This window comes from Peromyscus eremicus, chromosome 17, assembly GCF_949786415.1.
Source record: "Peromyscus eremicus chromosome 17, PerEre_H2_v1, whole genome shotgun sequence".
NCBI classification, from domain to species: domain Eukaryota; kingdom Metazoa; phylum Chordata; class Mammalia; order Rodentia; family Cricetidae; genus Peromyscus; species Peromyscus eremicus.
The window spans coordinates 46,748,208-46,763,117 of record NC_081433.1 but is presented as its reverse complement, the minus strand read 5'-3'; the positions used below and the strand labels follow the sequence as shown (position 1 = coordinate 46,763,117).

The window sequence follows — 14,910 nt, the reverse complement described above, 5'->3', positions numbered from 1 at the left end:
TGTCTGTCTGTCTGTCTCTGTCCCTGTCCCTGTCTCTGTCTCTCTGCCTCTCTCTGTCTCTCTGTCTCTCTGCCTCTCTCTGTCTCTCTGTCTCTGTCTCTCTGCCTCTCTCTGTCTCTGTCTCTGTGTCTCTGTCTCTCTGCCTCTCTCTGTCTCTCTGTCTCTCTGCCTGTCTCTGTCTCTGTTACACACACACACACACACACACACACACACACACACACACACCCTTTGCCCCCTCTACAGCTCCTGCCCTGGCTCCCATATTTCCCCTCCATCACTATGATGGCTTCCTAAAGGATCTCCCTGTCCTTCTCACGGTGAACTTTGTTCAGGGGGAGTTTCGCAAACATCTGGCCATTACATTCCTCTGGTTTATGCGCCACTTGGTTTCTCACTGAGTAGAAGACAAACACATTTCACCTCTCACTTCTCATCCAAACCCTTCAGCATCTGGTCAACATAACGGTCAGGCTCTCTTAAGTCTTAGTCCAACTTACTACAGCCTGGCCAGCACACAACTCTAATCCTAGGACTCAGAAGACACAGGCTGGAGGATTTCCACGAGTGCAAGACCAGCCTAGCCTGGACAACACGTCCTCGCCTTGACTCTGTGAGCCAGGGCTACCAAGTGAGACCTTGTCTCAGAACAGCAACAAAAAAGCTTAAGGCTATTTCTCCTCCACTTTCATGACATCACTACTCTAACGGGGATAATAATTAACCGATAACCATGTAAAGCTTGGAGCTGAATTTCTGATGGTAGGTCCAAATCCCCATCTGTGTGGGTGACAAATGCACTCTTTACATAGGTCACAGTGTCGAAGTGTAACCTAGCACGCCACATCACTGAAGCAGATCTCTGTTGAGTTACAAGAACCGCTGCCACCCTCGCCAGATTGGAAGCTGTCGCCCATAGCCTACTCCTTTCACATGAACATTTTATTGGATGGCCTGTAGCTTGTATCTTATTTTAAGTGTCCTCAAATATATAACCTAAATTAAGAAACTGAGCACAAGCCATTTATTTGAGAGGTGACTGCAAAAAAATATATTCATAAATATGTGTGTATGCACATTCATGCATGTGTGTGTGTGTGTGTGTGTGTAATACTAAAGTTTCCACTATCTCACCAAATAGCCAAATAGAAAGCAAACTTATAGAAATCAACTAACTTAATCTACCATATAGAGGTATATCTAAAAGCTCACAAACACGTCTCTCTTGTCACTACCAAAACTTCCCTCCAGCTGTGCAGATGTGGTGGAACACGCCTGCAATCCTATCAGGAGGCAGAAGCAACAGGATGGCTGTAAATTTAAGGCTAGCCTTGTTCTGTATAGCAAGTTCCAGGCTAGCCAGACAGGACTAAAGAGGGAGATTTATGAAAGAGGGAGGGGGATGGAAGCAGGAGAAGGAGGAGGAGAGGAAGGAGGGAGGGAGGGAGAAAGGGGAGAAAGAGAAAACTTTCCCTGAGAGACTGGGTATAAAATAAGATGTAGACTGTAATCACCTCTATTCAAACTTGCACAGGATCTCATATTTAGTGTAATCAGAAGAATAAAGAAGTTTAAAGGCATCAGGATTTGAGAGGAAGAGGATAAATGGACTATTCACAGATGATGTGTTTGAGTATTTTGAAAATCCAAAAGACTGTGCAACTAAACCATTAAAATTGAATTAGAACATTTAGCACGGTTTCAACAGGATGAAAACAATTATCTCTACTTGGGCAACAAAAACTAGAACATGAAATGAAAAAGCAGTTCTTTGTAGTTATCATAAAATGCTTAAGATAAATAGTTAAGTTCAAGTCTGGGGGTGGGGGAAACATCAAGGCCTCCATAGAGAAAGCTGTCGAAGGCAACTGGACTGTACTTCAGTTCTTGCCTGGCATTTGTGAGAGGAAACTCTGATTTTGTAGTTGCTCTCTAGGATGTTCTTAAACTTTAATTCCCATTTAAAAAATACTTTTAAGTTGCATTAAACAGGGAGTAGAGATAAGAAAGTTAAACTGATATCTATACAACTGACCCATTAGTTTAAAGTGAGTGAGTGAGTGAGTGAGTGAGTGAGTGAGTGAGTGAGTGAGTGAAATTCTTGGCATGTGCCAACATTTGATGACTTATTTTCACTTACATGCTAGGCTTTGGTCTCTATATCATAAAATCATGCTGGTCCACAAAGATGCCAGATGGGAGGCATCTGCTAGGTTGAAGCATTCTAGTGAGACAGGACTTAAGGTCCAAAATGACTACAGTGTCCACAATTAAGTTAACAAAGAAGGGATGAGGTTCTACTAGGCTTCTGATTTTTGAAGCATTTACAAGATGCTAAATGTGTGGTCATAGTTGAAGAGTTCAATTCTTCCAGGTCAGCCCATTCATTCCCAACACTCCCTCTTGCTGGGAAGGTCTTTGCTGGCCTGAGGTACTCTAGAGATTAAGTTTAATCCATTTTGCTCCAGACACATGAAAACTATTTGGTAATGTCTGCCTGTTCACTAGTCTTTACTTCTGAGGAAGTGGTCCAGTTTCCAGAGTCTACCCTTCACATGACTTCGCTTGGATCTAACTCAATCTCCTGGACATTCCTAGAGCAGCGATTCTCAACCTGTGGGTCGCAACCCTTTGGGAGTTGAATGACCCTTTTACAGGGGTCACCTCAGACCATCAGAAAACACAGATATTTACATTATCATTCATAACAGTAGCAAAGTTACAGTTATGAAGTGGCAATGAAAAATAACGTTATGGCTGGGGGTCATTACAATTGAAGGAATTGTAGTAAAGGGCCGCAGCATTAGGAAGGTTGGCCACCACTGCTCTAGAGAGTCCTAGAAGATAGCGTACAACCCAGAAAGGCGTATAAAACTGCCAGTCTGCTTTAATCCTAGAACACGGAGGAGTGACTGGCCCCCTTGTTTAAGCCTCTATCATCTCTTGCTGTAACAAGTGTTGCTGTTAACTTAAGCCTGAGCTGACTGGTTTTCTTGCTTAATTCATACACTAATTAGCTCTTAGCATTTAAAAATACTAATAACCTCTTTCTCTTTGCTACCCTGACACCTCTCTCATCTTCTACCTGTAATAATTCATCTTTTGTATGTGTGTAGTTAGCCATTTGTTTCTACTGAGTTCTCTCTCGTGGGTTGGAAACGTAGCTCAATAATAGAGCAGAGTCTTACAATGCACAAGGCCTTGAGTTAATTACCATCCTACCCCAAAAATAGTAATAAAATTTTTAAATTCAAAGTTTTACCTCAATCTGGATTTTGACTCTTTGACCCAACTTAATAGCAATTGAATTACTTTACTATTTTCCCACGCACAGTTGAATCAACACACATTGAATGCCTTCATCGGAGTTAATTACCTCCCGATGCACAAATTCACTAACTGAGCCCTCTATTATCTATCAGAAGTGGCACTGGACGACCAATGAGCGCCATTTGAAGGAATTTCCTTACCAGGATACAAATTTACCTAATACTAATAATCTCTCCTAGGCCAGTGTCCTCCCCTGGACCATCAGGAAACAAAGACTTTCAAAACATTTTCTTGAAAACCAGATGCACAGTGTCTGCTCTGGCCACTTCTGTGGAATAGAGTGACTGGGCTCCAATGACGGAGTCCCTGTACCCTAAGAGGATTTCATTTCCAACTGACAGCTTAGCTACCTTATCAGAACAGAGCAAAGCTAATTCCCAAGAAGGCCATACATCTACTAAGCGATGAAGGTATATTGTCATGAGACGTGTGACATCCACCAGTCTACCCTGTGCCAGCAGGAAGTGGCAATGTAGAGAGGTGTGACTTTGTTTTTCAACAATCAATCTGGTGGAAAGAGGATTAGTCACTGGGAAAGCACATATTTACTCTACTGGTGATCTCTTGGCGAAATCGGTTTTAGGAGTGTTCTACTTAAGCTTTTTCCTCCAAGCTGAAAGTCAATCCTGGTCACCTGTAAGGACCCTTGAGAACCAGCTGAGGGTTGTTCTGAAAGCGAGAAGGAGAACCTTTCAAATAGGGCCACCATCGAGCTCTGGTTTTGCCTATGTGTCTCACCTAGCTGAAGTCAGTTGGCTGGCACAGTGTTCTAAGGGGTGCCGTTTCAATTTAGCTACAACCCCATTGCTTAACATTTCCCCCTAATGTGCTTAACTGCCACTCTGCATCAGTCTGAATTAGAAAGATTCTATCGTAGACTATCCTCCTGCTCTTATAGAATGCTGAGGTGAGTGCTCGCCAGGATCTAAATAGCCACATGGAAACAGAGCTTGGCGATTAGAGCTCTGAAAGACTCACGAGATTGTTGATGAGGACACTTCTTCCGGTCTGAGCAGACACGGACATGGAGCCAGGCTTCTGGTTGCCTCAGCCAAGAAGAGAAACGCTTTGCCACTCAAGACATTGAGGACATAGGCTCTGGCTCCTGGGGGTGGGGGGAGGGGGCCGTGCACTGCCATTTGAGTCATGAGCTCCACTGTGTGTCTTGGCACTGGAGTCTTGGAAGATTTGCTCTGTTTCTCTATTTCCTTGTTGTGAAATGAAAACAATAAAAGCATTCACCTTCAATAGCTATTGCAATAGGTAAGTAAAAATTCATTGCATTTAGAGCACGGCACGTACGAGTTCGATTAATGTTAGCCATTACCGTCCATGTTTTCAGCAAGCTATCTTCTGGCTTAGTTTTAACACCCCAAATTGGTGTAGAGAAACACGTCGTCTAAGTAGTTGCGCTTCTACACCAAACATTTCTGTTCTATTTAAACTATTCATGAGTAAACATTAGAAGGTGAATTTCACAAAAGGACTGATCCGTCTGTGCAGGGTTCGTGTGTACCAAAAATTCATGCGGCACATCGTAGGGCTTAATTCAAATTTGCTGAAGGGATCATTGAGTCTAGCTGCCTGTTTCTCCACATTCTGGTTTCTCAAGAAGTGTTTAAAGGGAGGAGAAAAGAGGAAATCTGGGTGGAGCACTTAGCACCATATGACACGTAGGGAGGCAGTAAACAGGGGTGTTACGTTCGTGAGACTCCGGGCGGTTGATTGAGAGGACATAAGAGATATGAACAGAAGCAATAAGCTTGATTAAAAAAAAAAAATTCTACATGTGGAACTTTGAGTTCAGAGGGAATACATATAAAAATACATGAATACGTATGTGCATACATTCATCCATACATACATAAGGTTCCAGCATGCAGTGGATAGTTTTATGTCAACTTGACACATGCTAGAGTTATCAGGGAGGAGGGAGTCTCAATTGAGAAACTGCCTCCATCAGATCAGGCTATAAGCGAGCCTTCTTTTCTGAATTAGTGATTGATGGGGGAGACCCCAGCCCATTGTGGGTGGTGCCACCTGTGGATTCTATAAGAAAACAGGCTGAGCAAACAACGAGGAGCAAGCCAGGAAACAGCATTCCTCCACGGCCTCTGCCTCCAGGTTCCTTCCCTGCCCGAGTTCCTGTCTTGACTTCCTTTGATGATGAACTGTGATGTGGAAGCATACACGGAATAAACCCTTTCCTCCCCAAGCTGCTTCGGTCTTGATGTTTCATCAGAGCCATGGAAACCCAAACTAAGACATGGCGTAAGATGACAGCATAAAGCACTGAGCACTACACAGGCCAGAGGTGTAGGGAAAGCTTCTCCAAATATATATATTTACATTTATATGAATCAATTTATCCCAAGACCATGAGATAGGCAGAATCTTGGTTTTCTACAAGGAACAGAAAGAAGCCACCTGAAATGCATCACGTGAAGGAAATGATGACCTGCATAGTGGCAAAACTATACAAGACAATAAAGGTCAGGCTAAGAATTTAGTTAAGGGAGAAGACATTGAATGATCATGGAAGAGGGGGGATTTAACACTTTGGAATTCTCTGCCTGCTCTCAGAGGAACTGAGGATACACCTGGTGCATCCCTATGCATAGCCCAGTGAATATAGTAGGAGAGGTAGAGGACCAGCTGAGAGTGAGCTGTAGACAGCAGTGTCCCAACACACACACTGAAAACATCCAGAGGCATCATTTCTGATGGGCCGAATTAAACAATAATGCATGAGACCAATGTTCCCCTGTGAGAAATACAGCCTGCTGAAGAAAAAGTAGAAATGGGCAGACAATGTGACTGTTTGTCACTTTTTTATATCTTTGGAAATTATTTGTATTTTCTCAGAAGTCAACAGTGAAACGCAGAACTGGTTTTTCTCCCTTCAAGAACTCAAAGGATTGTCGCGAATCAACCTTGTTCTTCTCTACAATCTTGAAAGGCGGCAAAGCAGACCTTAATATTGCATATCTTATCCCTTCCTCCTTTCTACTGAACTCACTTTACAGATTTAAAGGAAATGAATCACTGACAAACCAAATGGCTGTCAAAAACTATTGCCATGGACAAGTCTGAATGAAAACCTCATCCCGTCAAGCCTTCTTTCCTCTATGTTAGATACCAGAGACATCAACTATGAAGGAGTTCTTGCTTATAAAAGTATCCGCTTCCAACATATGCTGTTCTAGCATTTAAGTTTTCAATCATGTGTAAATTTATCAGAGGAACTCATGTAATTATCTCCATTTCATATAGATAAGCTTCCCTGACATCTTGACTAACCAACTGCTAATTGGGTATCTAAGCCTGGATATCATATAAACATCTCCAACTTACTATGTCTAAAACAGAAACTACTATCATTCCCACTTCTAATCTGGTTCATCTTTTATTTTCCCAGTTCAGTCCTGTTTTTACTTCAGTCACTCACCTCCTCCCTCTACCACAGCCCCCACACCCCATTAATTATAACACTCTGGGCATTTAACTTCTCAAGTAACCCTCAGATCATGGCCCTGGTTACTCCCAGCTTCCTTCTGTATCAGCTCAAATTTGGATTCTTGCTATAGCCTTCATTGGTTTTTCTCGTGGTGTAACCCAGTGCCTTTCTCCGTGGTATCCTAAGCATAAATCCTCCAGTGACTATCCCCCAGTGCCGACATGGAGAATCAAGTCTTAGAATTGCACCCAAGTGTCTTCATGATATGGCCCTTAGCCTGCCTCTCAGACATAACCATCTAAAGTCCTTACTCTGTTGCCTGTATTCTGGTGATACCAAAGACTTTTCTGGTCATCATAACTTGATCTACCTAGCACTCCATTCCCTCTACCATTACCTCCATCATTCTGGTGTCTTTAGACTATTGACCCATGAAAGCGTGCTTAGTAACCACACTAGCCCTTCTCTCTATCTAAAAACTGCTTCACTTGGACACATGAATAACTAATTCTCTTTTTTTCTGGCCCCATCACTATCAACTCAGGTCCTCCTGTTTCCCCTATGTTTATATAACACCATATTTATTATCTTATTATCTTCATTGTTTATTGTCTATGCCCCTACATTTAGAATTTAAGATCACAATGTAAGACTTCAAACTTCAAAATGGTTAGAGGAAAGTATAGAGAAACAATTGATGATTTAGATTTGGGCAATGGTTTTCTGACTAGGATTCCTATAGCTCAGGACATAATAGCAAAAACTGACAGATTGGATGGCATCCAATTAGAAAGCTATTGTCAGAGTGAAGAGACATTCTATAGAATGAGAGAAAAATCTGCTAGTTATTCGTGTATAAAAGATTAATATCTAGAAAATATAAAAGATCCAAAAAGTAAGCCACCAAAAGCAAATAATAATCAAATCAATAAACAGGGAAATTAATTGAAGAGATTCTTCTCAAAGTACAAATCCCAACAAATTTATGAAATAATTTTCATAAATGATGATCCTTAGCCACTAGAGAAATGCAAATCAGAACCACATTGAGATTCTCTCTTCTCCCAGTTGACTTGGCTCTCATCAGGAAAGTAAATGCTGGTGAGGAAAAGGGTAACAACATGATACTGTCATCAGGAATGCAAATTAGCCCATCTACTGTGGGAGTACGTATGGAGGTTCCTCATAAAACCAAAAATATAACCACGACACTATCTACCTGTATCTAGCTGGTTATATACCCAAGTGGTATGAAGTCAGCATGTACTGTTGTTCAAATCTTAGCTGGTCTTTTAATAAAAAACCCAGAGCCAGATATTGGGGTGAAAGCTGGAAGATCAGAGAAGCAGAACAAGCCATAGCCAACCTCACCTCGTCAACTACTCAGCCCATCCTGTTTCCTCAGACTGAAAGCATCCAAGTCCTCACCCGAAAGGGTCTCAGCTGAACTGCCTTAGTTCCTGTTTCTTCATGCCTTGTATACCTTTCTCCACCCTGCCATCACTTCCTGGGATTAAAGGCATGTGTGCTTCCCAGTACTGGGATTAAAGGTGTGTGCCACCACTGCCTGGCCTCTATGTCTAATCCAGTGGCTGGCTCTGTCCTCTGATCCTCAGGCAAGCTTTATTAGGGTACACAATATATCACCACATAGACCACCATGTTTAGTGTGGCCCTGTTCACAATAGCCAATAGATAGAATCAGCCTAGGTACCTGTCAAAAGATGGAAAGAAATTGTGATATATAAACCACAAAAAGGCAGCTCATGTGCCAGGGACAGGTCCCGATCCCACTACTAGGGGCCCCACAAAAAGACCAAGCTACACAACTCTTACCCAGATGTGTAGGGCCTAGGTCCGTCCCACACAGGCTCCCTAGCTGTCATCCAGAGTCAGTGAGCTCCCTGTAGCTTAGGTCAGCTGACTCTGTGGGCTCCCCATCATGATAGTGGAGTCCTTGTCAAACGGGATCTGACCATTAATTTCTTAAATAACTCCAATGCATAAATGTGTTATTTCCTATGCACCTTCATTTACATGACATTTCACTGCTATTTTTCTACTTCAAACACTTATTATGTACCTATTGTTCTCCTTTATTTGCTGGGTTAGAGGATACAACTTAGGTTTTCTTCCTATGTGTGCCTTTTTCCTGACACAAACCGCAGTATAAAGGGCACTTCATAAATATCTGTTGAACTCAATTGGCCTGCCTGAATAATGACTCAAAAGGCCCCCCCACCTGACTGTTCTGTCTTCTGGAAAGCTCAGGACCTGAAAGGATAGTCATATCTCAAGCTAGAGACCAGCCAAAGCTCTGATTGTCGTTACTCAGCAAAGTTGCCTTGCTCCCTCTAGGTTGCCTTTGTCTCCTAAATCCTTTTGATTAAAGTGGGCGGCACTGTTGTGCAGTGTGGATAACTTGAGTCAGAGGGTACTTTTTTCAGGCTCTGTTTTGCCAGGATTTCAGAAAATATAATTTGGTGTTGATTAGCTAGCTGGTCTCAGACCAGATGGTTAGCACATTCGGATGTTTAGAACTGGGGATGCTTTTCTGACTAAAAATAAATTAGGAGAAGAGGAAGCTATTACATAGTCACTTCTACGTGCAACATGGAGCCAGCCATTCTACATTTTATCCTCCCATAACAAACTTGGGTACATTATCTATATTTACAAGTCCGTGAGCTAAGGGTCACAGGATTTAGTGCCTTCTCCAACGGCCGACAGCGAGCAAGTGGATGACTAGAATGCATCCAGCTCCCTGTACAGCCACAAATCTCAGGCCTTTCCCCAGGACTGTGCTGCCTCTCTCCAGCTGCGCCCTGTTTTGTTCTGAGAATCTTCTTCCTGTGAGCCATTCTCTCTCTCTCTCTCTCTCTCTCTCTCTCTCTCTCTCTCTCTCTCTCTCTCTCTCTCTCATATATTGGGTCTTTGCTGCTCAGTTCTTTCATGACCCCAAGCCCAGGCTGGAATGTTTGGAGCAGCCCACTCATTCTTTTAAAGCTATGTAAATACGGGATCTTATAAAGGGCAGTGGGGATGTGGGAACGCACAGGTATCACACAGACGCCTGTCAAGTCTGTGGCCAGCTTTGAAGCAGCGTGGCTTTCAGTGAAAAAGTCCCACCCATGCTCATCTGCATGCGCTGACTGGTCGACACCGTGAACTGATTATGAAGTGCACCTCAGTAATCCTTAGACACTCCCTGCTCACTGATTTCTAGTTTGCTTAGACAAGGTGAAGTAAAGGTGACCCCGAACAGACAGGGCTATGCCATACCTTTTGTCAGGACTGGACCAAGAGCAAAGCAAAGACAGACCATCGATCATCACTTACAGAAGACTTTTATGGAACATCACACTTTCCAAAATATTCACAAGTGTATGAAGGGCAGCAGGGGGGTAGGGGTGAGGATGCTGTTCTGTTAGCAGCCATGACCGATGGGATGAAGGGCAGGGGAGAGGAGAGCTGTCACGGAAGAAAAGACATATTCAGAGGACGATTACTCACTCCACTGACTTAATTTCAGCTAGCACACGCGTCGATAAAGACATTTAGTAACCCAAAAGCCTGGCCCAGTAGAAGCCTATAGATAGCAATTATGTCACCCCCAAGGTCAAAAGTGACAAAGGTACACTCTGTTGAAGGCTGAAAATGTTCCCAGAAGCCTCATCTCTGTGGCCTTGCTGAGCACTCCAAAGACAAGGCTGGAGAGAGTTCAGTCTGTAGCCAGAGAACAATCAGTTGATCTCCTGGATATTGGGGAGGGCTTTCTAGTCTTGACACCCTGTCATTTGTCTCTGTCGCGGGCGAACTTTGGAACAAAGCGCTCATTCAGTTTTATGACAGGAAAAGACTTTGGGGATGTGTCTACTTGCCCGTCTTGTTGGACATCGGCTTCCCTGATGTCGACAGACACAAAGAGTCCCTCCCAGTTTCCTTCTCTTATAAGGACACCAAGTACATGCGTGGAAAACACATTCTGGAGTGTCCCAGTTGGCGCTAAATCTGCATAGCCTGCCTGGCTGTACCTGTGAACACACCTGTATCTGTCAGAACATGTGTTTCCACAAGGCGTTTGGAAACTGTGATCACCTGATGGCTCAGAAAGGGATGATCAGGAAAAATTGGTTTGCTTTTGTGTTTGCGCTGGCACGCAGACACTGGTGAGGATACTCACTTTCTTTGCTGATTTTAGGGTTCATGGAAACGCATGTTTTTAAGGGGAATCTAGGGGTGTCTGGAGGTCTGCCTGAGCTATTGGTAAAGGAAGCAGGAAGAAATGCTGTTAAAGACTGGAAGGAGGTGCACGTACATGCAACAGAGCAAGTTAGAATTTAGTGGGTCACACAGAATTTTCCTGGATGTTGTAGTTTAAGAACGGTCTTTGGAGGGCCCAATAGAAGGCTCCGTGGGTAAAGATGCTTACCGCCAAACCTGACCTGAGTTTCATCCCTGGAACTCACATGGTGGATGGAGAAAACTGAATCCTGCACATTGTCCTCTGATCTTCATACATACGCTGTGGCATGCACACACAGGCGCATCCACACCAAAGAAATGCAAAAACCGTAAAGAATGCTATGGGAAGGGATTTGAACTATAACTCAGTGGTACAGCACTTGCCCAGAATGCCCACAATTTGAACGAGTTTGATTCCCAGCACTCTAGAAAGTAAAACCACAAAGGTTGTTTGAAAACCTAATAAAATCTATTAGATCCACGTAGCTGAGCTGCTGGAAATGGAGGGTGGAGCGTGGTGAGAAATGCTGCAGGGGAAAGAGGAAAAGAAGGAAGGAAACTGCTGGGCAAGGAGTCACAGTGACTGTGACACGGAGGAACCTGGATGCCAGGAGCCCAGGTGATCTTGAAGGCTGTGGTGAGGAGCTGAGAACAGTCTCGGTCTTCCTGGCAAGTACCATCTCCCCTACAGAGGGAGAGAGTTCCCCAGAACCTTCCCCTGAGGTCAGACTGCAGGGGAGTTAGTGAAGAGGTTGGAAAGGACAATAAGGAGACCTCAGGAGACTTCTGAATTCAAGTTGAGGAAATCCACAGCAAGCTTTGACTTTAAAGAGTAGAAGAAGAGACCTTTGTGTTGGGCACAGTCCTTTGTTTACAGTAAAAATAGAAACGTGGACTAGATTGCCCACATGTTGCCTCTCTCCTTCCTTATTTCTCCTTTCCCTTTATGCAAATATCCGGATCCTTCAAGGACATTAAATATTGGTTTGATTGAACCTTAATATCCAGGAACCCATAAATGTTTACAAAGGGTGGCTGAGAAACTCTTAATCTTAAAAGCACCGTGCATTTACTGTTCCTCCCTTGAAGGAAATCAACCAGAACCACCAGAACCCCTAAACACTTCCTAAGCTAAATAATAAAACATTACTCGATGCTAAAATGTAAGTGGTAATTTGGGGACCTTTTCTCAAATGATTGATACTAAGCGGGAATGGGAGTGGGGTCATTTTCTCTCAGCTTTACCTTCTCTCCCCAGGTCCGCAATAAAAAGGGGTGTGTTCCGATAATGAGTTTGCTCAGTACTTAAACATTGTGCTCCCGGAAGTGAGCATCTTTTATTCACTGAGCTGTGAACTGTCTCAAGTACTTAGGCGATTTATTTATCACAACTGTCTTGTAAGCAAATGATACCTCCTCCGGTTTATAAGAAGTCATCAGAAGCATGCTGTCTGAACTCCTGCAGCCTCCGTTGATGCTGGGTTGAAGGGCGTGAAGAAACTGATTCTCAAGCACTAACAAATCTGACTTTTTACTCTCAGCTACTGCCCCTGTACCACTCGTCCCCACCTCTTCATTCATCTTCCGGAGACAGCAGCTGAGCACCGGGCATTTCAATTTCAACGTGGATTTCTCTTGTCTTTCTCAATAGGCAACCAGTGTAAACAGGGAAATTTCGTTCTTCTAGTTGGGTGTGTTTATTACTTCCTGTGTCCTCAACACAGTGTGTGTGTGTGTGTGTACATGCCATATTTTATTCAATTGGTTAGAAGCCCTTTATACTTGTAAGCAGCTAAACATGCAGCAAAACGCTCACTACGAAACTAGAAACGAGTGAATTGCTCTTTTTAAATAATTAATTAATAATTAATGTCTCAGCTTAAGTTGTTTTGTAAGTTATGGATCCTTTGAAATCTCATATTCTTTGACTTGAGAACTGGTTTAGTTAGACGCTGGGTATATACTCAAACACAAACAAATATTTTACATATATAAACTTTGGGCTGTAGCATTCGCCACCTACTATATCAATCTTTTCTTTCTGATCCCTCTAGGACAGAACACTATTTCACGCTGTGAGCAACAGCTGCATGGACTGTAATCCTGCAGAGAAGAAGATTTTCATGGCCAGATGTGACCCTCTCTCTGAGACTCAGCAATGGATTTTTGAACATATCAACATGACTGTTTTAGAAAAAAATAGCCACCATGCCAGCTCCTAGAAAGGAAAGAAGAGCGATTACCTACAGACTGTGAACTGTGTTGTCATGGGCGTCTGGGTCACAGGAGTCAGGAATAACATTTCCTAGATCCAGGAAGCCTGGTTGAAAGATGTGTAAACGCCATGTCGACGTAGGCTGTCCGGGAGAAGTTCCTACATCTGAAGAACTTGGCTGAGAACCTCACCAGCTGCTGCTGAGAACTGGAGACTAGCAGTTCCCTTGCTGGCCAAGGGTAAAGATTATTTAGGGACTGTTCACCATGACTGCTGAGTTAATCGATCCTAGCATTTCTCAGGTCAAATCCTGCAGTAGTGAGTAGCTATGAATGGATCCTATTAGTCGGGTGGGAGGGGGGTGGAAACAGAGCGCATGAATGCTCTGGCAACCTGAGGCTACCACAGGTCTAGAAATAGCCACGCTTGAGGGGTGAGCTGTACTCTTTGGTGCCATTCTCTGACTAAGAATGGGTTAAGCAGGTTTAACCCTTTAAAGTGCTGCAGATGATTTTAGAGTGCTCATACCATTCTGTTTTCTTTTGTCTTCTCTTTAAACAAGGGTCCATGGCATCTAAGACTTACATTACATGCTCTCATTCACATTTGCCATTCTCCTTTCAGGGCCTATAGTATCCGTCATGATCCATAAGAGTTCATGTTCCACCAATCAGCTGACATCCTAATTCAGTGTCCTTGGATGAATCCAGTTAAAAACAAAAGCAAACAAACCAACAACAACAAAACAATACTCTCCTACCCAGTTACTCCAAAGATAGATTTCATAGAATCAGCAAAATACCACACACATACACATGTATGCATGCATGCACGCACACAAAAAAAGTTAGGGGAGAAATTTCTCTAGGAAATCTATTTTTACTTTTCTATTATTTTTAAATTTTAAAAAATCTGATGTTTGTCCAGTCATAACTTTTATTGAAGAAGGCATTGGAGTGGGATCCATGTAATTCATTTAGTCTATCTTAAATAAATCTTCACTCCAAGAGATGTGGAAATGGTTTCATGCACTTCAATTCCGTTTAATCTGGCAAATTGAAAAGTGGTGTTATTTAATTATTAGTTTTGGGGCCCCACCTACTGATGGCTGAAAACTATGATGTTGTTTTATTTGGAAGTCCAGGAAAGTATTAATTAATAGTATTAATAAAGCCCTTCTGACACAATTTTCTGCTAATGGGCAATATTTCAGGGGTGTGAAAAAAAGAAAATAACTTCAAAATTAACTAAATTGAATATTTAATATTTAAAATAATTTTTTGCTTTTCAATAATGATAAGGGTGGAGAAAAGAGTGTGCAGGATTGAAGATGGGTCTTCAGAGGGAAAATAACCTCATTTGTTACATGTGCTCTGGCTGTTTTAGGTACAAGGTGTTCATACTTTGTTTTTACTCTTTTTTAGTATAGTTTCCTTGTTAATATGAATGTATACGTCAAAGCGATCTATACATCTGGGACACAGGTCACTGAAGTTCAGGACAGGAGGATCCAAAAGAGTCAATTCCTTTCTGTTGTTGTTTGTCTATTTTCATTTTGCTTAGTTTTTTTGGGGGTTTTGTTTGTTTGTTGTTTTTGTTTTTTAAGATAAATAACAAAAGCCCAGAGAAGCCCAGCTTCAGGCGGGCTCTTAACCTGGACTTC

At 42.7% G+C, this 14,910-nt stretch overlaps 1 protein-coding gene across 1 annotated transcript in view; it reads left to right on the top strand.

The window, feature by feature from the left end:
* Galntl6 (polypeptide N-acetylgalactosaminyltransferase like 6) overlaps window positions 1–13,254 on the top strand; it is a 767,544-nt gene extending 754,290 nt beyond the window's left edge. Inside the window, exon 13 of the mRNA XM_059244461.1 lies at window positions 13,087–13,254. Coding sequence (XP_059100444.1) covers window positions 13,087–13,254 — 168 coding nt within the window. The remainder of the gene's footprint in view (window positions 1–13,086) is intronic.
* The last annotated feature ends 1,656 nt before the right edge of the window (window positions 13,255–14,910 follow it).